This window comes from Eschrichtius robustus, chromosome 3, assembly GCF_028021215.1.
Source record: "Eschrichtius robustus isolate mEscRob2 chromosome 3, mEscRob2.pri, whole genome shotgun sequence".
Lineage (NCBI taxonomy): Eukaryota > Metazoa > Chordata > Mammalia > Artiodactyla > Eschrichtiidae > Eschrichtius > Eschrichtius robustus.
This window is the reverse complement of record NC_090826.1, coordinates 107,621,943-107,646,733: the sequence shown is the minus strand read 5'-3', so window position 1 is coordinate 107,646,733 and position 24,791 is coordinate 107,621,943. Positions and strand designations below refer to the sequence as shown.

The 24,791-nt window shown below is 43.5% G+C and overlaps 1 protein-coding gene across 1 annotated transcript; it reads right to left on the bottom strand.

Annotated features, from left to right (window-relative positions):
• Positions 1-10,344: 10,344 nt before the first annotated feature.
• Positions 10,345-11,688, bottom strand: GJA8 (gap junction protein alpha 8). Its single transcript, XM_068538166.1, has one exon. It carries the CDS (start codon positions 11,686-11,688, stop codon positions 10,345-10,347), a length of 1,344 nt encoding a protein of 447 aa, XP_068394267.1.
• Between the last annotated feature and the right edge of the window lie 13,103 nt (positions 11,689-24,791).

Below are 24,791 nucleotides of genomic sequence, written 5' to 3'. Positions count from 1 at the left end.
TAAAAATTCTTTCTCTTTTGGCTTGAGTGAATCATGAGATAAATTTTTCTTTAAAGAAGGGTTTGCAGGAATTTTGAGTTTGGGCATAATTGAGAATGCCTTTCAATTGCCTTTACTCATGAATGCCATTTGGCTTGTTGTGGGGTTCCTGGCTTAAACTTTTCATCCTCAATATTTTACAGATGTTCTTTTCTGAAATTCAATATGTTATGGAGAAGAATGAAGCCAGCCTGATATTTTCTTCCTTTGTAGCTAACTTAATAAATATCCTGTTAATCAAAGTTGGCTCTGGAGGGACTAACTCCACACTGGGAGGGATGAGATGGCTACAATTGAGAGCCAAGGGTTTTGCTTTCTTGTCCTCACCCTAGCTTCTCTTTTCCTTTAGAGCTATCACTAATCCCCATGGCCAACAGTGGTCTCTGAGAGAGAGGGGAGATTTCTCCTTCTTATCCCTCTAGACCAAGTGCACAAACCCTTCTCTCAAATCTCTGTATCCCAGTTGAGTCTAAGGTGTATCATTTAATAATAACACTATACTAAATGACAGTAATTAATCACATAGAAATAATATTTATGATAATGATAATAGCTAATACTTGCCAAGTGCTTACTATGAGCCAGGTAATGTTCTCTGATCTTGACAAGTACTAAATCACTAACTCCCTAATTTAGTCCCTGACTTGCTTCTATATGGCACATGCCATTGTTCCTTTCTGTTGGAAGCATATTGAGCACATTGGAACTCTTTGGATTCCAGGGTTAAGAGAATGAGGGTCAGGCAGAGAAAGGAATTCCCTCTTCTTCCTATTTAAGGCTCACCTTCCAAGTCCTCTTTTCTCAACCAAGATCTTTCCCTTTCCAGGATTATACATTGAAATATATATTTTCTTCACAGGAAGCCTCAGCTCCTTTTGACAGGGTGTGATCCTAGTCTATGTTCACAACTGGGCAAGAATGTGAAAACTTAACTGTTCATTAGCAGTACACAAACCACAGCAGGAGTTGTTTCTTATATTTCTAAAATTGTAGAATTATCTCTTTATACTTGCAAATCACAATTTATCTAGTTTTTTTTTTTCTGGGTACATGGTGAATTCCTTCCAATTTGTGGTTTCAGGTCTTTTATCAGCTCAAGGAAGTTTCCTCCCATTATGTCTCTGATGACTGTGGTTCTCTTGTCCTGACTCTCCTTCAGGAGAAACAATACGTATGTATTGGATTTCTATTGCCTTCTCTCCATATCGTTTATCTCCTCTCCGATAACTTTCATCTCTTTGTTCTTCCCCTTGGCATTATGGGAGAATTTCTGATGTTGACACTTTACAAAACTGATTTGGCTTTATGTGCTGTTAATTCTGCTCTTTATTCTTCTTAAATTCTGCCATGACACTGTTTGCTAACTCTGCCAGCTCCTTTTCCAATTCAGTTTGTTATCTTATTATCTTCTGTTTCATCTCTTGTTTTATAGAGCCCAGGTTTTCTTTACATCTTTTTGAGAGCATAAAATAGATTTCAAGATTATTTTTGTTTTCTTAAGTAAATATCTTTTGAAATTATTCTTTTACTTTTGGCGACCGCTGTTTTCTTCTCATGTCTCCTATACCTTTCATAGATTCTAGGCTGTTAGCTGTCTCTTTGTTGTTGTTTTCCTTGTCTGTTACTCATCTGTAAAGATGAGAGTCTCATCTGTCCCGGTCTATGTATAGGACCTAACTAGACACAGTAATTAGGTCAACAGGATTTTTTACAAGTCAAGAAGGGTCTTTGACTACTGGATAAGTATATAAAAAAATATTTAAAGGGAGGGCAAATAGTCTGTAATTCATGAAAGATAGAGTTGTCCTGGAAATTATTGCTTCATTCTGATACAATCATGAAAAAAAGAAATTGGAGAAAGTTGAGGTTCCGGTCTGAGAGACATTAGAGATGTCCCTATTTGTTGTAATGTCATAAGAATGTCCCTTGTCATAATGTCTGCCTTAAAGATGTAATTGGGGTTTTTGTTGTTGTTGTTGTTACATTATATTCTGCTGGTTTAGCTCACTTGTGTTTATTTGATCTCATCCATTTTCTGTTGGTTTTATTAGCCTAACTCAATTCCGGAGGTGCCTTGTTCTTTGTTCCATCTACAGATCTAGCCAGTGTGGAGATGACAACTGTAGCAAATGAGAAAGATAGAAAAATGCATTTGGAAAACTTAGATGAATTAGAAAAGCTGAACAGTTTTCAGGAAAGCTGAATGTTAGAGAAGAACAGAAGCTGGAGGGGGAAAAAAAAGAACTCAAAACTCTGTCCTGGCCAAAAACATTATCCTTGGCTGAGAGCTTCCCTGATGGTGGCAATTGTACTGTGGCCTGGGATTTGCATTATAGTTATCATTTATGATTCCAATCCTGCCTACTTCCAAGAAGCATTTGGAGAAGATTACAATACATATCATATGTACAAGGAAATCATTAAAACAGAGAAAAAGGAGACAAGATTGGCATCTTTATCTCAAATCTTGCTCCTCTCTAGTTTATTCTCTGTACAGTAATTGGAGCAGTCTGAGGGAAAGTGACTAATAAAATGCAGTGAAACTGATGGTATGTGACTTCCAAGCTTAGGTCATAAAAGACATTGAAGCATTTGCCTTGATCTCCTGTTTCAGTTGCTCTGGGGGAAACCAGACACCAGGTCATGAGGACACTCAAGCAGACCCGTGGAGAGGCCCAAGTAGAGAGATACCAACTTGCCTGCACCAACCTTCTGGTCAAGTAACCACGTGAGTGTGTGGGTCCTACCACCTCAGTCAAGTCTCGGACGACCGCAGGCCCTGTCAAAATCTGACTGCAACCTCATGAGAGACCCCAAGCTGCTCCAGAATTCCTGACCCTCAGAAACTACGAGAGATAATACATGCTTATTGTTGTTTCAAGCCATTAAGTTTTGGAGTGATATGTTACCAAGCAATAGATAACTAACACACAAATCATCACAGGCGACATTTTTACTAAATATTTGCATGGTATAGCCTGAGGCTCTATCCTTATAACCTTTGATTTTCATTTCTTCACCACTCACTGTTCAACTGTTAAGCCAAAGCCACATAGTTTAGGTTTTTGTTATAGCCACACCTAACCTCAGTTTCTGTAAACAGATGAGATAATGCTAGATCCTGTAACAGATAAATCTTGAGAGCTCAGAAGATTAATACAATAAAAGTTTATTTTTTGTTTCATGTAAAGTCCGAAAGTCCAATTAGTGGGAATTGGTAGGGGTGTCGGCGGCAGGGGATGGGGTGGGGGGGTGGGGGGGGTGGTGGTGGTCCTCTAGTCTACAGTCATTCAAAGGCTCTGACTGCCATCGTCAACATATGGCTTCCAAGGCTGCTCTGGGAGATGACATCCAGCAACTCATGTGAAAATTTCCGTGCCTTCCTTTATTTATGATAAAGCAAGCCTGCCTGCCTTCAGCCTGGAACTCTTGGGACCTTCACGGAACCTCTTCCTCAGATATATTGCTATGTAGTGTCAGCCTGCTCTGGTGCTGGGGAGTGCTTAGCCAATTATCTCCTTCCTGCCCTGGGAGATGTCTAAGTAGTGTTCATTCATTCACCAAACATTGCTATGTTCTAGGCACTGTGCTAAGTACCGAATATTCACAGATATATAGTATGAAATCTCTTTTTGAAATCTCTTTTGATAAGTGCTATGATAGAAGTGTACACAAATACTGAGAGATCACAAAGGAGGGAGCAACTCACTTTGTATAGGGAAGTTTGTGAAATTTCATAAAGAAGACAACTGAGCTGAATCTTGAAGGATGAGAAAGAGCTGATTAAAGAAAAAAGGCAGGACAGGGCAGAGTTCTGAAATACCATGGAATTTCTTCATCACTAAGTGCCAGGCTTGTCCATATTTGGGGACCAGCCAATGTTTCTGTAAGGCTGGGACACATGCATATGTGGATGAATGTGGGAGACGAGGCTAGAAAGGTGGTGTACCTACCAGTCAGAGGCTTGTAATTAATACAGACAATTTTGGCAACATTAAATTGAAAAAAAAAAAAAAAAAAGGAACTCTGGGCTGGCTTAGCGAACTGAAGGAAGGCTGATGAACCATGATCTGAAAAAAGAGGAACTAAGCATCTCCCAGAAATCTAGGTAAGCAGGAACTAATTGTGAGTATCTTTAAGGGCTTCTGTCAAGATAAATGAATCTCAACCAAGTTTCGGCCCCTCAGTGACTCCACTCAAGATTCACATTCCAGGGAGTGAGTGTATGGTTGGCCCATCTGAGTTAAAAACAAAAAACAAAAAACAAAAACAAACAACAAGACCTGACTCTTGACCAGGGGAAGTCAGGGTAAACATTACTAAGAGTCCCACCAAGACTATATCCAACTGAGGAAGAGTATTTCCCAATAGAAGATGTTATTATAGAAGAAGGGAGAATAGATTCTGGGCAAGTAAAAATAGACATCCTCTCTAGGTGGGTTACAATCAGTTATAAAGGCTTTGTAAGTCGTGTTAAGGAATTTAGAATTTTGGGGTAAGCAATTGTGTCATTGAAGGATTTTAAGCAGAGAAGTGACATGATAAATCTCAGGCAGAATCTTTTGGCTAATTTTATTTTATCTATTTTTATCTGTAATGAATAACTTTAACTCTTTCTACAGTTCTCAGTGACATGGTAGAGAACAAATCCTATTATTTTGTCTCTTCCCAAAGCGCCAAAGAAGTATACTTCGATTTTTCCTGAGATTTGTGTAGAGAAAGAGAGGGGACAAACTGACCAAACCTCAACTGATAAGGAGAGTTTCATGTTCTTTCTAAATCAGATTCTCCTCCATTCCACCCAGCTGTGTGCTGGAGCTGGCTTGTACTGGCTCGTAAGAACCATTTGCTAAATTTCTTGGAATTTTGTGAGGCAGTTTTAAGTGTACAGTCATTATTAACAATTAAACTACATAAACTTAAAAATGAAACAAAGGTAATGCACAGAGCTCAATCGCTTCTTAATTATTTTACTATTATCTATGCTCTTGAGGTTATTTATATCTATTGTATGGTGGAAATATTTATAATTTTGTGCTACTGTACATCTCTTCTCATTTCTGTGTCTAGTGACATTATGTTGGTAGGTTGAAATTGGTGATGGTGGGAGAATTTATAGCAAGGAAATTGGCAAACACTACAAACCAGGGCCTCTTTACCCTGGAAAGATCTGGTTGTTACACGTTTACCAGCTTATCACGGCCCCTCCCGGTCCCCCAGTGCTCTTGTCCCTCAACCCCTTAATTTCAAAGGAAGAACACCAGAAACTACTCTTCACAGGGTAGCATGACTGACAGGTCAAAAGAAAAAACAAAGATGGTGAAAAGTCAAGTTAGTTTTATTGTTTTGTAACAGTCTAACATGTAACTATTAGCTCTGACATAAAGATGTGGAAGGTTGGAGAATTCAGGACACAATCCCAATAATGCCTTTGCCAGAGATTTTCCCCAAGAAGTTTGTTGTGAACATATTTCTTAGCTGAGTCTTTATTAATCCTGTTTCATAGATGGAAAATTTGCAGAAAAAGGCAGTGACGCCATCTACTTTTCCCTCCAGGAGACTTTATGAATTCTTCCATAATATACTTTGTCTGCCCGGGAGAACTTCCAGAATGCGTGGGGCTGGAGGCTACAGTATATCCCACTGTTACCTCATTGGCTACAGTGGAGTACCACTCTTTCCTGGCTTTGGGAGCAGCAATGTCTAGGGCAGTGGAGATGACTTGTCTTTCATAAAAAATCTTTCCTCTTATTTAACTGCTGAACCTAGAATTTTATTTCCTTTTTCTCCTTCCTCCCCCAATTACATATTTAGTTGTAATATGATAATTACAAGACGGAAAACTCTCCGTGCCTATTTCACTATCACTTCTAGGTACACACCTACTTCGCTTTACAGATTGTATTTATGTTTAAGAGTAGTTTCCATCCAACCAGGCAAACTTTTTCATCTACACTTTGCTACCTTGGGTTGTGTGATCATTTGCGCACAATATGTGTAGAGGGGTAACTCAGGGTTAGAGGAAGGAGAGAGGAGGAGGTGGGGGGGGGATGGGAGGTGCTGCGTGGGTGGTATGCTCATTCTTATCTGGGCATGCCCCAGTGACCCTCCTCAGGAACTCAGGAACAGCAGCTGTTTACACCCGTCTCACCCCAGGCCTTCCCCATGGCTTGGACTAAAGAGCTGCTGTATGTAGCCCTTTCAGCCTCCATGAACTCCCTTCTGCCCTGAATCAGAGACTGTCTGAGGGGCTGGTGCATCTCTATACACGAGCCCTAGTAAGCAGAGTCCCTGCAGCACCGCTTTCAGCAATGAATTTCTTGCATGATTAAAGATGTTCTTTTTTTGCGCTATAATTCTCAGGAATTTAAAACGACAGAAGAATTGACCTCCCCCCACCACTCCCATTTTCTTCCTTCACTTTACTCACTGGCTCACTTTTAATCAGTCTCTTAGTTAACAAGCTGTGCAGTTTATGAAAGTGGTGGCTGTTATTGCTTCAGTATACATTTTACAAAAAGGACTTACAACAGATTTGGATAACACCTTCTTCCCTTTCCTTTTATTTCCAAATGAGTGAGTTAAAAGGAAAAATCACTTATTTCTTCTAGCATGTTCCTAGTGTTTCTTGCATATCAATTCACTTGATCTATCTTGTGGAGGAGGGGCAGAACTTATTACCCACAATTAACCTAAGGAAAATTGTCATATCGAGCAGGTAAATGACATCTTGGGGTTCCCAGAGTCAGAGAGGTGCAGCCCACACTTCTGATTTGAACGTCAGTGTTCTTTGTGGGAAAATCTGATCCCCAGGTTGCACTGATCTTCAGGAATATTTGTCCAATTCTGTGTTGCATGCTTCCTCTGGGTGCCACGTAACAAAGTCATGATGAAAAGCAGATAGGCCTTTCTATGATGCCCCAAATATGAGGCCTAGGGATTACAGAGCCAAGCTGGAAACTTTCTAACTGAACTTGAGTAACTCTATCCCTCCTGGTCATAGATCTCCCCTGATGGAGGTGTTATAACTGCTATTAGGCAATTAGCCCTTTTATTCTGGAGAGAGCTGTGCTTTTGATGCCATGCTGTCCAGTGCTTTTTTTTATTGGTAGATCCACATACTGTAAAGGTTTAATCTAACAGGGGAAAGACCAGGATTAGGATTTAAAGCTTGGCCTTCATGCAGCCCAGGGGCGATTATCATCTTGAGTCAGTCATAATTATTTGCCTCAGAAGAGATACTGAGGGATCCAGCTGTACAGGGTAAGGTCCTCCACAGACACACCACTGCCTGTGAATGGAACCTGGCAGCAGTTGTGTGGCAGCTTAAGGTGAGGCATGAAGCGACATCTTCCATGGGTAGAAAGTAATTGCCCATCTGTCCCCAGCCATTTTTCAAGGTCAAATAGGTTCCTACCAAACATATGGTGTCAAGATTCTGTTTTGAGCCTTCTCTGAGAAAACGGATCTCCTGAGTGTCTATTCCACATTGAAAAACTCTCACCAGATAACTGCAAGGTAGGTTGGGAGAGTCAGATAGAAGCTACCCACCTGCCCTTCTTCCCAGTCTCCCTGCTGCTGGAGGAATCTCTCAGACACCACTCAACAGGCTCTAGACTTGGCAGCTAACTTATTAATCCTTCTGATACCCCTGGAGGTACGTTGGTGGTAAATGCCATCTCTAGTTTGTAGACAGAAAACTGAGGTACAGAGAGGTTAAGAGATGACAATAACACAGCTACCAAATGGCAGAAATAGAAAAAAAAAATCCTGGTCCCTTGAGGCCTGTGTCTGTTTCTTCCAAAATAAGCTTCCTTGTTTGTTGGGAAGACTGAGAGGGAAAATGGCAACTTCCCCTCTGGTGGGGTAGGTACAGACACTGAAGCAGGATGCAGCTTCCTTCAAGGAAATACACTCACACACTCAGGCCCCAGCAAGACAAGGAGACAAGCAGCCCTCACCTACACCTCTACAGCTGGTTCCAAAGAGCACCAGCAGTTTTCACTTGGAACAAGATGCAGTTTTTTTCTTTTCTCTTTTGGATTAAGTCCTAGTTGATATAAACACTTTATTCTGGTAATGATCAAGCTCTTTTCAGGCTCTGAGTTTACATCTTCTTAAAATGGGTCTTCAGGAGCAAAACTGTAGGAGCAATAGTGCAGGCATTAGGGAGAGTGCAATGATGTCTGGTTCTCAGGCCTGGGATTTTGTTACTTCTGTCATCATGCTGAAGAAGGTCTGTCTGGAATAGTGTTGATTGCAAGGGGAAGGAAGATTCAAGTAGTAGCCAGAACGTCACCTGTCTACAAGACAAATACACCTCTTCTATTCAACTGTCCATTGCCTGATACGTTCCTTCACTGAAAGTTTGTCACTTCGGATTAACCTAGGTAAAATACATTTTAGGCTTTCTCTTTTAAAATGTAAATTTTCCCTGGATTAATTACAAAAAAAAAATCATACCTTAGAATGAATTTAATTTTTAGACCATTTTGCTTTAGAATGGAGCACCAAGGAATGGGAATACTGTCACAGGGGAGGAATAGTTTTGGAGGAGGCTTTGCTCTAGAAGAGCGTATCTAGAATGAATATCTTAAAAGGAAGGTGGTAAACAGAGGGCAGCACAAGGGATTTGCATTCTTTGGGATGGTGCTGGTTGGGGGGAAGATAGAATGAAGGCAGTTTTTTCTGGGTACCCTGGTGGTCTCCCGTCCATAGCCCAATTGTGGTTTCTCTCCCTCCTGTCTTAGCCTTGGCACTGCAGCCCATGAAGCATAGCTTTGTTTTAGACGGACCAGCTTGGATATCAATTTCTCCCTCTGCTCTGGGAACTGATTGGCTCTAGGTAAAATTGCTCCCTGTGTGAAATATGTACTTATACCTGAGGATTTTCCCTGACTGGACTCTGTTTGAAGAGAGTTGGTTGTGGGGATAAAGGGTAGGAGACTTTCAAGATCCCTGTTGTTCCCTTGTTAAGCCTTTATGTCCCTTCCGGGGATGAAGTCTGGCCTGGGGCTAGACTTTGAGACCCTGGCTGTTTGTGTTCCCAGTTTGGAAGAGGTTCTCTCTAGTGCCACTCTGATGGCCCTTTTTGTACATGTCTTTTGCCTGAGCAAGGCCTGAGGGTTGATCTCCTCAAGACAGGCCAGTAGGCAGGTATCGTCTGGCTCAGAGCTGGGCTTGCTCCCAGCCCCTGATGAAAGGAGGTGTAGATTTCAGGCTGAGCACTGATGTTGGAAGAGGACAGGAAAGAAAAGGGCCTCCTTTGCTTCAGGGAAGAAAACTGCGACCAGGGTTCAAAGCCTTTTCAGTTCTGGGAGAGGCTATGGGGTTTGTTCTCCTTTTCTGAGAGCGCCCAGTGCAGAATTCCCACCAATACAAGGGATGTAATTACATCAGAACCCAGGGGCTACAGTGACCCACAAGAAAGGCCGGTGAGAACTCTGGACATCTCCTAGACTGATGATTTAAACCAAACACTCCAAAATGGTGAAATGAGGTTTGGAAGCCACAGGAACAAGTTGAGACCCTGAATAATATGACCAATTCCATAGGAAAGCTGGGCTCATGAGTATAAGCTGCACTTGCAAATTGGTGCCCCACAGGTTATATTTGGCTTGCACACATTTTCTTTGGCCCACATGGCATATTTAAAATTTAGCTGGCAACCTTAAAAATGTGGGAAACTTCACTTAAACGTTTGGATTTCTGGCTTCTCTTGAAAAATCAGATGGCCAGGTAACACCGTCTGGTAATCGCTGCCTGGAAATGAGCAGCAGTTGCCCTCTGCTTTCCAAATTTCACAGCCCCAGCTCTCCCATGGCATTAGAACAGGCGCACTTCACCAATTTCAACCACCGGCCTGCATCCTGTAGGCGTTTAAGTTTGGGATCCCTGATAGATGTCACACGGTGTCTGCTAGGGAAGTGCTGGGGTGATAAAGTTCAGCGGAGTTTGTGAGCTTGAGACGAGACTGGTGAAAAGCTATGAGACAAGCACAATTCTGATTGGAAGGATTTCTATGGGGACATGGGGATGAAAGCAGAATTCCCCGTGGCGTAGAGGGACAGGGCAGTCATGAGATTGGGAACTTTGACGGGACAATGGGTTTATCTGGATAGCCTTTATATACGGGAAAGGCAGTTTCCTAGTTGTCTGGCATGCACGGTTCTACCGCAGTGCCTGTCCAACCAGGGTCGGTGTGAGGGGAGGGACAGAAGACTCAAAGCACGTTGGCAACTTTAGGTTTCATCTTGCCATATGTTAGCTCGGGTGTTTTCTTTTCTTTCTTCCTTTGGCGCCGCTTCATACCGTTAGATCGTCTGACCTGGCGCGGCTGCTGGCTTTGCTCAGCCTGCTCAGGGGTCTGGGGTCATCCCCGGGCAGCTCCGGACACAGTGAAGGCGCCTTCTCAGGCGGCAGCCCCTGCTGTGATACCGTCTCAGGCGTCAGCTCTTCTTTCTCAACCTCCTTCTCCACTTCGGGGGTCTCCATTTTATCCCCCTCCAACACGGCCAGGGTCTCCTGGCCTTCCGTGCTCACTCTCTCTGCCTCCTGACTCTTCTCTCCCGCCTCCGGTTCTGCTCGCACCTCTGGTTCTTCTCCCGCCTCCGCAGGCTGCCCCTCCTCCTCCCCCTCCTGGGCTCCCACCTGAGCGTAGGAAGGCAGTGTCTCTTGGTAGGCCCTGGACAAGTCCCCTAGGGGCCCGGTGCCCATCTTCTCCTCGAACTGACTGAAAGGCTTGGCAGAAAGTGGGCTGGCCTCCACCATCCCAACCTCAGTAAAAGGGAAATAATGGGACACGATTTTCTCTTCTTCGAGGAGCTGGTAGCCCTTGGCCTTCTGGATGGAGGAGACAGCAATGGAGTGGAGGGACTTCTCAGGAATCTCCCCCAGTGGCTGCTCCACTGGCTTCTTGAAGGCAGATCGGATTTTCTTCAGGGCCAGGTAACTCACCTCCATAATATTGAGGAAGAGGGACACAGAGGCCATGGACAGCATGAACAGGATGAAGATGGTTTTCTCGGTGGGCCGTGACACGAAGCAGTCCACCACGTTGGGGCAGGGCCACCGGCTGCAGCGATAGAGAGGCAGGATCCGGAAACCGTACAGGAAGTAGTGGCCCACGATGAAGCCCACTTCAAAGAGGGTCTTGAAGATGACGTGGCAGACGTAGGTCCTCAGCACGGTCCCCTCCAGCCGGAACTTCTTGGTGCCTTTGCTGCTGCCGCTGCCCTTCTTGATGCTGCCCTGGTCCGCTGGGAGGGGCGCCCTCTCGCCGCCGCCGTTGCCAGGCGACTGCTGGCCCGGCTCCTCGGCCGCGCGCTCCTTGCGCTTCTCCTCCATGCGGATGTGGTGCACCGCGTGCCCCACGTACACCAGCGACGGCGTGGAGACGAAGATGATCTGCAGGACCCAGAGGCGGATGTGGGAGATGGGGAAGGCCTCGTCATAGCAGACATTCTCGCAGCCTGGCTGCTGGGTGTTGCACACGAAGTCGGACTGCTCATCCCCCCACACGAGCTCCGCGGCCGTGCCAAGGATGAGGATCCGGAAGATGAAAAGCACCGTGAGCCACACGCGGCCGATGACCGTGGAGTGCTCATTCACCTCCTCCAGGATGTTCCCCAGGAAACTCCAGTCGCCCATGTCTCACCCACCTGGAGGAAGGAGAAGGCAAAGCTGAGCCGCTACAATGCAATCTCGAATCAGCCTCTCTTTGCAAACTCTCAGGGTACCTCTCCTTCCTGAGTGACTGGCACGGTCAACGCGTAAACAGCGTGTACTGAGTGCTTCCTCTGTGCAGACTAGTATTAGGGAACGAAAGAAGCATAAAAGAATCTGCTTCCACTGGTTCCCTCATCTGTAAAATGGGTTCACTTCACAAGCTGCCTGAAAGGATAAATGAGGCAGTATCTGCATAAGCCTTGAACTCCACCCCAAAATAAGGATTCATTGTTGATCATAAATAGAAACCCATGGTTACATGGATTTAAATCAGAACCGCAAGCTGAATTGAGGTTCATGAGGCATAATGCTGAAGAAATATTCTAATCCATTTGTGTCTGGGCTCCCAACAAAATTTTGCTATGTATGAAATTGCCCGTAGTCACCTTACTTTTGACTGCGTTAGGGTATATAATGATTGGATGTTGGAAGTGGAAGGAAACATTTTTTTGAATATCTGCTTTATGACAGACCTTTGACGTTACATTTTTTCGTTCAGTTTGATCCTGCTAGACCGTAATCTTCATGAGGGTATGGACCACACCTGTTTTATTTACTGCTATATACTCAATGCCTGTCACAGAGCCCAGAACATAATGAGAGCTTGATAAGTGTTTAACTAATTTGATTCCACCACATGAGAAAACTGAGGCTAAGAGAGGTTAAATAATTTTTCTAAGATCAGACAGCTAAATAGTAGTGGTTCTGTCTGTCTGATCCCAAAGGCTGGGTTCTTTCTGTTGCCCCATTAAGATACATTGCCTGTGATTGTAGCTATACAATTTTGTGACTCCTGTACTCTTTTTTTTTTTTTTTTTAAAGGACAACGTATTAGTTTTTTTCTGCTATGGTAAGATTACCGTAAACCCAGTGGCTTAAAACAATACAAAATGATTTTCTTACAGTTCTGTGGGTTATGTGAGCAACATGTACCTTACTGAGCTAAAATCAAGGTCTCAACAGGACCGTGTTCCTTGTTGGGGGCTCCAGAGGAGTTTCAGTTTCTTTGTCTTTTTCAGCTTCTCGTGGCTGCCCACGTTCCTTGGCTTGTGGCCCTCTTTCTCCATTGTCAAAATCAGCAATGTTGCAACTCTCCCACCTTTCTTTCTTTGTGACTCCTGTACTCTTAATTTACGTTTTCTCTTCTCTAGGTTGAAATCTGGAAACCTTTCTTAATAGCTTTACAACTTGAGAGCAGTATATATATATTATTATTATTATTACTCTTTTAAACCCAAAGAATGGGAAGAGTGCTTTGGGAAGAAATCATGTTACAGGGTGAGGAAAGTCCACTAAGACAGTTTTAGTGTCCCACAGAATGAAAAGGGTTTAGGGTCTATAACTGTGGCTATTTTAATAGAGCTAAAATTTGGTCTGTAGGAAAAAAAAAATACCATTAAACATGCTAGTATATAATGTCCCTAGCAACAGCAATGACTAATGAACATGGGATTGAACTGACAGGGGTGATGTGTGCAAACTGGGTCATTTGTCCAGTGCAAACCTGTGGGGCAAGCTGGTAATCTCCGAAAGACTCTGATCAAAACCTCCACCTCAGCTGATGTTCCCCATGTTGAACTTCTCTAGCACTGTGACGTTTACTCATCACTGCCCTCAGACCAGGGCATGAGCCTATGCTAGAGATGCTGGTCCAGGCTTCTCCAGCTGTGCCCCACCTTATAGGATCAGAAGTCCATGGGGCCAGAGGAATACACCCACCACATTTAATGACAGGGATATTTGCTAAACACTGGAATGAGTGATGAAAAGTGGTATCTTAAATTAGGTGGGATTTTCATCTTTAGGAGAGGATAAACTTCCTTCCAACCTGTGGTTTGGAGCCTGGCCAGACAGAACTTGGTGGCAGATACTGATTGCAGGTGTGACCAATGCCCAAGCTATGCTCTCAGCTGTTTCTTGGTGAAGAGCAGAGAGTGTTGATCCTCTTGGACCAGAAACTTCTAGTTAGGCAAGGCATCCTACAGCAGCTTCTCTCCTCCTGGAAAGGTGAGAGCAGCTGTGGCATCCCCAGTCATGACTCTGACATTGGGGAGAGTTCCATTTAGGAATGGGGAATTGAGAGTGGGAGAGGGTCCTCTACTCAAAACCAGATGTTCAGAGTCCCAGTCACATGTATGTAGTTATACTTCTACCTTTAACACTCCTCAAACTGCAGCTAAATCTAGTATTTGTCCTATTAAAGAGTGGCAGCCATTCCCATTGCCTTCTGGAAAAAGGTGGAAAACACCACAATCAGGTAAACAGCCCAAGCATAAATCCTATTGGTGGAAGAACCAGGAAAATCCAAGGTTTTTTTAACCAAAAAGTTCAATCTAAAATTCATGTCAAAACAATAATTTGTGTAATTTACTCCTATGAGATCAAGTCTGGCTTTAACGAACTCTAAATCTAGTGGTGTTGATGCCTTATCCGCATTGATATATCAACTCAGCTTACAATCTTACTTGTACCATATTAGTCCCTTTGGGATTTTGTGTGTATTTCACTCATGTACCCACATGAATGTGTGTGGCGAGTACAAGCTCTCAGGACTGTATGTCTACCAGTCTTGTTTCCCCTTTTTAGGATCAAAAGCTCTTGGAGGACAGGGACCATTTTGTCTTTATCCTCCGTGAACCATCATGACACAGAACAAAGACCTTACAGACTGGACGCTCCATAGATTCCAGTGGATAGGAATAATGGTAATCATTTGAAACCTGAAATTCTCAATCCCTGAGTGCATGTAATACCAGTATTATGTATAGCCTAGGGAACTCCAGTCCTCTTCGCTGCGGCTAGCAGTGGGAGACTGACAACTTGCAAAGAAATGGTAAATTCCAAAAAAGAATAGTAAATTGATCCAAAACTAGCTATTTTGAGGTATCGTTTTAAATAAAATTAAAGCTATAAACTGGGGCCAATAATTCTTGACACATGAGTGTCATGACACATGTTCATGACACATGAAGACCCTCCTGACCAACCCATTCATAATTTCCAAACTGAAGCCAGACAGAGCTGTGTCCTTCCATACGCACCCTGCAATGCTAGGATTGTTTGAGTGGTTTTCTTTCTTACTTTAAAAAAATTTTTTAATGTCTAGTTACAAAATTTCTTATAATATAATGGAAGAAGAGAAACTATAACTCAGGACAAAATCTTTCCAATTTCATGCTATTGAAGCAGGCCAACTATGTTGTTAAGGAGAAAAGCTTTAGAGGTGCTAAGGAAAAGTGCCTTGGGTTCTCCACTTCTAAAAATGAAAATTATAATTAAAGGAAGTCAGATCAGAGTAAATCTGGGCAAACTGTTCCACTAGAGTGGGGCAAAATCTAAACCAAAGGATTTCTCTTCATCAAAGAGACAATTCTCTGTTTTAATTTGCTTGTGAAAATCTATTACAGGTGGAAAATAAGCTGCCAGAGTTCAAGCCTCCACCCCCAGGTTATCCACCAGAACACCCCACTAGAGGATTATGGTTTTAAGTAATGATTGAAATAACACCTTATGTTTGGGTAGCCCTTATCTATTTATAAATGATACATTTTAGCAAATCTTGTTTCAGTCCTCATAACAACCTGTGAACTATGCCAGTGGCCCTCAGACTTGGATTTCAGAGACTAGTACAATAACAACAACAAAATAGGGTAACCAACATAGAGCTACTGACTCCTTATTTTGCCAAACAAGGACCTAAAACTTATTTAATTGCTAACTATGACTGCAGTCTATTTTCACCATCATTTCATAAAAGGGGAATTTTAATACCATAAACCTAGGCAGGACATAATTTCAGAATAAAAGGCAGGCCTTTAAATCAAACACATTTAACTTGGTGAAAAATTTACTACATTGTTTACTACGTTATTGTCACATTTTTGTCACAGGCTGCTGACAAATTCATCTCGGACCAGAACTGACGGGTCTACAGATGGATGTTTGAGAACCAGGGAACTAGGCGTTATCAGCCCCCGTTACCAGGATGGGAGACGGAGTGAGAGGTTAAGTAAGTCTCCCAAGAGGGGAGGTCAGCCAGTCAGGGCAGAGCCGGGATGTGAGCCCTGGTCTTCAGCTTCAAGCCCAGGGTGATTTCCAGGATAGCATTGCCTTCTCCTGCCTTTTAAAAGGCAGAACAACACATACGCATTCGTGTTAACAAGTTCCACAAAAAGGATTAGAGGCCGCTTACCACCCTGGTGGGTAAGGGAGTGTGAATACGCCTCCGTGTTTCTAGAGCAGCCCCTTTAACCTCCAGCTCTTGTAGGGACCACGGAACCTGCTCCCAGGAAGAGTTTAATGGTCCTTAGCAAACCCATCCCTGTGTTCTAGTAAATGCTCCAACATCAAGAATGCTGAGCATGAAGCCTGTCCTACACCCACAGCACTCAACAATGATTACTATCACTCCTATTGCAGAGTTTAGGTGAAAAATTACAGAAATCTTTCATAAACCTCGAATACTTGGTTGAGGTCCCTCAGGATAACTGGGGGCAGGTTAATTCATTCTGAAAAATGAAAGGCCTTAAAAAGTCAAGTTGTAGTAATAATTTGGACGTCTCTGCCACCACCCCACCCTTGTGCCCCCTAGTCCTACATTTCTTTCCCTTCCAAACCTCTGCCAACTCTTAGGGCAATTCCAAGAAGGTTTTCGGAATTGGACTCTAAGTCCAGACATCCCAGTCCAAGACCAAACTTTAGTGGCAACCTTTTTCCTTGTGGAGAATTCCAGATATAGCCCTTAGATTAGGCTGGGAAAGGAGGGGGGCGTGGGGAGCCTGCAAACTAATATCACCCATGGAAAACTTGCCAATAGGAGTAGGGTCCCCCGGAGAAATATGTACTCTCTTCTTCTCTTGGCGCTCAGCAGTAAAATGGCGAGCTTGGCCTTGAAATTTCCTTTGGTGCCTAAAAGCCCACCTCCCACTTCTCTACCCCGCCCCTACTGTGCTGCACGACTGAGCAGATATGACTGGATTGGCCCTGATGGGTAGGTTTTACTGTCCAGCAATATTTTAAGCTCCCAGCCAGACAGCTTTTATGAAGGGAGGGATGTTGGAAAACAATAGGAGAGAGAGAATGGGAGAGCTGCGTTGGGCACTGATGGGAGGAGGGGTGGGGAAAAGCTGATGTGGGAAAGCTTAGCTGGGGCTTCTGCAGTCTCCAAAAGTTTCTTTTAGCAGCAGACTGGCCTTCTACAACAGGAAATCTTTGGCTTCTCTCCAGAGGGCATGAGCCCTGGGGATGGTTTCCTAGTGCCTTTTTATCAGCTTAGAGAATCTTAGGGATGTAGGGACAGTCAGAGGTCACCGAGTCAGACTGGGCCAAAGTCACCCCAGCAAGAGGTCAGCTGGTCCCTTTAAAGGATGATATTTCATCTTCCATTGGTGGTTTGTTCTTGAGTCTCATAACTTTCAGCAGGGCAGTCTCCCTCTTTGAAAAGGAGTCTTAATACTCCAAAGAATTCTGGCACCATTTGTCAAGGCAATGACATTTCCCACTTTGTTTCACCCATAATTACAAATACTTTTGAGAAGCTGAAGAATCAAGGGGATTATGCAACATCAGTGACAGTTTTAGACTTTAATGCCTCCATCTGTGGAATGGGGGTATGATGATTTTGCTTACCAAGAGGCTCTTGGATGAAACACCAATGAGGAATGATGCTTGGGAAGCTAGTGTGGAGGGCATGAATGCATGTTCTCTGCCTCTCTGAGCCTGCTCCCTTTCCACTGTCTGGGACTGTCTATTGCACTGGTATAGAAAATGGTTGTTTTGACCACATTTTCCAAAACAAAAATTGGGGCATTTTATTCTACAAGCTTACTTGTGGAAACAATGGAGCAAAAATGGTTGACACTGGGATTGTTTTAGGAAATCTGCAACGTATGATACTAAATCGAAGGCAACTTTGAGAATAAGCCAGGGGAAAAGGGTGCTTGCTTTAGCCACACCTCTTATTACCTGTCCTTTCTGGTGTCGTGGGCATATTGCATTTTGATGGGGGCAGTTTGAAGGAGGATGGTACCAATGTTGTGTGTCTTAACTTCCATTTTTATTAAAACATTCATTAGCCCACAGCCTTATTTACTTTAGAATTCTGATTTCTTTCCAACTTCTAGGTTTGAGGGCCTGCACTGATTGAGACAATGCCTTCTAGGGAATCCCTCAGTTAAAAACAGATGGTCGGGCTTCCCTGGTGGCGCAGTGGTTGAGAATCTGCCTGCCAATGCAGGGGACACGGGTTCGAGCCCTGGTCTGGGAAGATCCCACATGCCGCGGAGCGACTAGGCCCGTGAGCCACAATTGCTGAGCCTGCGCATCAGGAGCCTGTGCTCCGCAACAAGAGAGGCCGTGATAATGAGAGGCCCGCGCACCGAGATGAAGAGTGGCCCCCACTCGCCACAACTAGAGAAAGCACTCACACAGAAACGAAGACCCAACACTGCCATAAATAATAAATAAATAAATAATTAATTAAAAAAACAACAACAACAAAAAACAGACGGTCAAGATTGTTCCCAATATCAATAAGGCCAGAAGTCAGAGATGAGAGGAAACCCAATCATTCTTTCTTTTGAGAACATTCAGTAAATATTGATTCCTGAAGCTTGAGCTTTCCCTGAGACATTCCACAACCTTCCAAATGAACTTTACTCATCCGGGGCATCCCAGACCAATTTGGCTACTGTGGTGGGGTGGCTCCAGCTCCGGACATCTTTGTGTGAGAGATGATAGTAGAGCACGTACTTGCATCTGGAAAAATAGGGAACGTCCTCATGGCTCTGAACCAATTAGTTTCTCAGGTTTGGATGAATCCAGCTTTCTAATTGAGCACTTCCTTTGCTTTTTTATTCTGTTGACACTGAAGACATTCTACTAATAGTGCCCAATTGATTGAATTATTTTTGTTGTCAGCTGCAAAGTCGTTGGAAATGTAAACACTTAATTCCACACCTCTTGAGGAATGTTTTGAAAGAGATGGGGAGAGAGACTCATCTTAGCTGTTGCTGAGAGATGGGTTGTCTATTCCTACCAGGAATCAGAGTCAGCTTCTCAGGTCTTTCAGTGGGATGTCTTCTCATGATGGCCCTATTATTTTATTGGATGTAAATAAATCGTTAAAACGTGAGACATAACCACATTCAAATGCAAATTCTAATTTTATATTCGGTAATTACTTAGAATAGATTATTAACATTTTGGATAATTTAATGGTGGCATTCTTTTACCAGGGTGCATTTTGGAAATAGCGAAGCAGTTACGTGTTTGCAAAGATTATGGGATTTGTAGTCACGAGACCCGACTCTGGGTGTGGCTCTTTTGCTTCCTATTTGTGGGCAATTTGCTCAGCTTCTCTGAGTCTCGGTTTTCTCATCTGTGCAACAGAGATGCTAATAACTGCCTTTCTGTTTTGTAAAAAAGACTTTTTATGATGATGGTGGCTACCGACATAACCCACGCAATGCTGTGAATCCTTGTTCACTTGTTGGTTATGTTTGCTGTGATCTTCTCTTGCTCTGAGTAGGGCTGTGTCCTGTACCCCAGCGTCATGGGTTGGCCTGTTTCTAAGTGAACCCTGACCACAGGGAGTGTCAGAACTGGGAAAGACCAGAAGAGATCACTGGCTCCAACCCCTTCATTTTACAGATGAGGAAAACCAGGCTCAGGGTGGAAATGACGCTCTGATGTTGTGGTATGTCTCCGAGGCCCCAGGCACTTTCCGGTGCCTCCATGTCGGGGGCGTAGACTTATATAAGCAGCAGTGTTCTTTAGGGAGAACCAGGTGAGCCCTGGCACGAGTAGAAGGGCAGGCAGATACATGGGGCCTGAGGTGACTGTCCTCAGTCAATCCCAGTGGCTGGAATTAGGGGACTCAGAATCTCTCTCTTCTAGCTGCTGAGGTGTGGAAGGGGAATGGGGCTCTGAAAAACCCAGGACCAGGGGCTGTGGGTGAATCGGGTCCCTTCCCTGAGTGTCTCAGGCCTGGCTCTGACTTAGTGGGCAATGTTCGGAGATTCACTCAACAAGTATTTGTTAAGCTCCCACCTTTCGAGGTGTTTGGGACACATCGGTGAATAAAACAAAGATCCCTGCAACAGCAGACCTTATATTTTGTGGGGCAGGCAGATAATATTCATTAAATACAATAACCCAGTGAATCATATAGTAGGTGAGAAGGTGATAAGTGCTACCAAATATGAAAAAATATGACAGGACGTGTGGGGGGATTGGGAGAGCCAGTGGAGGGGAGGTGGTGCTGACACAGATCTCGCTGAGAAGGTAAGGTTTGAGCAGACGTTGAAGAAGGTGAGGGATGGAGGCATGAGGGTGTTTGGGGAAGGCTCTCAGCGGCAGCAGTAGGCCCGAGGGGCTGAAACAGAGTGGGCGAGGACAGAAATGCTTGGGAAATGTAATTTTTGTCTCTTGTCTGTCCATGTATGGTTTGTTCACCCACATGTCTTTAAGACTCCAGCACCACCGAGAAACGAGATGCCACCCAGCATCCAATGTGCAACTTTGCCCTTCCTTTCCACTACATACTTTAAAAACATTTTTTTTAATTTCAATTTTTTTTTAATTGAAGTATAGCTGGTTTACAATGTTGTGTTAGTTTCAGGTGTACAGCAAACTGATTCAGTTATACATACATATATATATATATATTTTTTTTTTCAGATTCTTTTCCCTTATAGGCTTTTTTTCTCTTTTTTAAAAATTTTTATTTTCTATTGGAGTATAGTTGATTTACAATGTTGTGTTAGTTTCAGGTGTACAGCAAAGTGATTCAGTTATACATATACATATAACCACTACACCCTTTTTGCTCAGCTGTCACGGTGCCTGGCACTGTGCTGGGAACACAAAGGTGGATAAGGCACGGGCCCTGACAGGATGCTTACCACACATATGTCTGCTCAAGGAGAGGGGGACCGTGGGGATCTGGTCTCCCAGCCGCCAAACCCCAGACCTGGCCTTAGGGTGAGGCCTCCCTCTTGTAGGAAACTGAACAGCGATGCTGTGATGCCAGGCTTTGGAATGAGACCGTCTCAGCGTCGCCACTAGCCCGCTGCCTGATCTTGCATCAGTGACTTTCCATGTCTCCGCCTCAGCTTTTTCTTGTGAAAAATGGGAACCAGTGTCCACCGCAAAGAGTTGTAGTGATTAAATAAAGCAACGCGTGTAAAACTGAGTTCAGTATTTGGCATTTGGGAAGCACTTGATAAATAATAACTGCCATTCCCACTATTAGGAAGAAGGTTCGGATCAAGGGTTCCTTGCCTCACCAGCACAGGGATCGATGCTTTCTTTTTCTTGTTTGCGCCACCTGGGAAGGTGAGCCATGGCCCTCTCCGTCCATCGTCCCTGGCCAGCTTGGTTGCGAGACAGATTCTTCTTCATCACAGCCATTTGGCTGAGGTTCAAGGGCTCCCGTGCCCTGAGGGGCAAGGGGTGGGGTGGAGGGCGGATCGTGGGGCACTTTCACTGGGGAGAGGATTTCCCACACAGACGAATTGTCAGGACAAGGCCGGGCTCTCTATTGAATGGAGCAGCTCATGCATGAGAGCAGATTGTGCCAGTTCTATAGAGCACGACCCCTCGGCCCGGGCTTCTCCTGCTAACAAAGTTATCTTTCTCAATCTGCTTAGGCAGAAGGGGGACACACTTCCCGTCCTTGTGCTGAGCACACGGAACAGGCAGGACCCAGGCCACGGCTGGGACTGGCTCTGGCTCTCAGCATGGCCCCTCGACTCCTCCCCTCTCCCTGCTCAAAGTCTTGGGTTCTCCTCAGCCGCCCCATCACCTTGGCGAGAGGAGCACAGGCCGCAGAAGTTGGCCATCGGCTGGCTAGGGGCGAGACAAGGGAGTGTCCTGGCATTCTAGGTGCCTGTGGAAGGGTGCAGAGACAGCATCCAAGAAGAGGGGTAGGGGAAGAGGTTGCTGCAGCCTAAAATTCACTGGGGCGGGAGCAGTTACTGATGCTCCAGGTCGGTGGGTTCTCCAAACCAGCAGCATTAGTATCGCCTGCGAACTTGTTAGGAAAACAAACTCTCAAGCCCTACCCTGGACCTACTGAATCAGAAACTCTGGGGTTGGAGACCAACAGTTTTAACAAGTCCCGCAGGTGATTCCGATACTGCTCGAGGTAGCCCCAGCTACTAGAATCGATCATCCTGGCCCTGGTGCCCAGAACTTTTGTATGAAAAAGCCCTCTCCCACACCCACCGCAGCTCCTGACTCGCTGCTGCCAAGACAAGGTCCTAGAAATATTTCTTTGGGTCTATCCAGAAAGCAAACAACTCTCGTTGAGTTCCCTGCTGTCTCTCAGCTGCCCTGTTAGCCCATCCGACATCTGTAATATCATAAACCAGAAGGGGAGGAAAAAAAGGTTGTACTTTTATCTCCATTTTATCAAGCTCCAGTGAGGCTAAGTAATTTGCTCACGGTCACAGAAAGAAAGGGGCAGGGTCGGGACTGGAACCAGATCTGCTTGACTCCAAAGCCTGTGTTTGCTCTGGTTGCTCATCTTGTCTCCTTTAATTAGGAGATTCAATTCTACAGCGCTGACCCTTCAGAGCCTTTGGGATCTCCGGTCTTTGTGCTAACCAGTTAACATCTGGGTATTTAAAAATGTCTTTTTGTTTGTTTGTTCTGAGAAACCAGCATAATTGCAAATATTTTCTAAATAGATGAATTCACTGGGCACATATCCATATTAAAAAAAATTGCAAATGTATGGCATGTGTACTTGCACATCCGAAAAAAAAAAATCAAACAATATAGGAGCCTATAGGATAAAAAGTAAAGATCTCTTTTTACCCCCTTCTTCCTATCCCAAGATCACTGTAACCATGCTTAACAGTTTGGTGTGTGTTCTTCCAGACCCTTTTTGCTTTTTTCCCTTGATATATCTTGATATCTTTGAAGTACACATAGAGATCAAAGGCATCCTTTTAATGTCTGTAAGAGTATTCCATAATAAGGACATCCTATAAATTTGTTCAGTCTGTTCTCTATTGAAGGACATTTAGGTTGCTTCTTTTTTTTTTGGTTATTACAAATTTTAAAAATAAACATCCATATGTACATATTTTTGAGCACGTGTAGGAATATTTTTGAAGGATGTCTTCCTAGAGGTAGCATTGATTGTTCAAAAGATAGGTAAAATTGAAAAGTTGGTGGGTACTCCCAATTACTCTCAAAACAGACTGCACCAGACTATGCGCTCAGTATAGCTTGTGACAGGGCACTTCATGATGTATTCTTACCATCACTCGCTATTGTCTATCTTTACATTTATTTGGCAATCGGTTGGGCAGAAAATATTTTTTATTTTAATTTGCATTTTTCTGATTACTGGACAGATGGAGTGACTCATTACATGTTTACTAGCCATTTGCATTTCTTTTCCTCTGAATTGCCTACACATATCCTTTGTCCGTTTTTGATGGGTTATTTGCCTTTTCCCTGTTGATTCATAAGCTCTTTTTATAGACTATGGTTATTATTTCTCTGTCATGTATGTTGCAACATTTTTTCAAACTATCCTTTGTAACTTTGTTTTTAGTGTGTTTTGCTATAACAGAGGATTTATATTTTTATCTAATCAAATCTGTCATGAAAAAATTTATGGTTTCCTGACTTTGTGCCTGGCTTGGAAAGGCCTCTACATGTCATTCAAATTCAAGAAACCAGTTAGAAAAAAAAAATCTGCCAGAGTAGATTCTGTTTCAGTTCAGCGTTTAAGCCCGTATCCGTGAAAAAACTGAATTGTCAGAGCAATGTGAGTACTGATGATTCTCCTCCTAGTTTTTAGCCTCTTTTTTTTTTTTTTTCTCCTGGCCTTTTTTTTTTTATAATAAAGGAATTATACAATTTTTATTCATCAGAGTGGTGTAATTGGCCACAGATTTCATCATCATCCCCATTTTCAGGGGCCTGTTCTGATCCGCAAATCAGCAAACCAAACCTGGGAATCATCTGTGTCCTTTTGCTTCCTGTAGGTGTTTTTGTTTTGCCTCTTTATGATTCTGGATGCCTGATTTTTACTTATATTCAGATATCATGTGTGGGTGGAGAAAGAGAGAGCAAGAGTGTTATTATTTTCTGTTTTACAGGCATATTTTCTACTCTTTTATGAGGAGGAACTTTTCTCTTTTTCTTTTTCCCTTTGCACTTTTTTTTTTTTTTGGTGGCAAATAAAATAGCTATAGTCTGGGCCAGTTGCCCCGAATTCCTAAAACGCCTGACTCTTACCACTTGATTTCTTTTTTGACTTAAGTGAGGGGTTTGTATCTGACCGGATTCATCAGGAAGCATATGGTTCTGGCAGCAGAAAAACTTCATTGTCTAGGGCTTAGTCTAGTTGCTCTCTCAATCACTAAGGACTTCAGTTTCTCCATCTTTGAAGTAGGGATAATGCCAATCTCATGTAAATCATCTAACATGGCTCCTAGTCCAAAGAAGACTAAAAACAAGTGTTATTTCCATCAAGCCCTCAGTTTCCTGACCTGTAACATGGATGAACATTGAGACACACCTTGCTGAGTTGTTTTGAGTGTTAAACAGGAGAATAGAGAATTTAACAAATAAATGGGACACAAAGGTTCTTCCGAAGCAATCTTGGTTCCTTTTAGAGTCATGCTGCACTTGTACCACTAGATGGCGTCACCAACACGGCCAGCTTGCTAAGATGGTTCTGTCTGAAGTCCAAGCGAAAGGGGATCCCTGCTTCATTTTCTTCCCTCTGAATGTAATAAGTGTGGCAACAGTTATCACGGTTTAGCTTTCATTTTTTATAAATAAATTATGTAAATCATTTATTACTGTCAGAGCTTTTCTTAGGCAATAGACTTGCCCTGAGGAATGGTTGGAAGTGGGACCCAGGAGCCAGAGAGGTCTTTCTGAAACACAAGCTTGACCTGCCTATACTAAAAACCCTTCTGTAGCTTGCTATTACACACAGAGGTATTGTTCAACATTTTTACTTCAAATTAAACCTTACTCTGGAAATGAGTATGTAA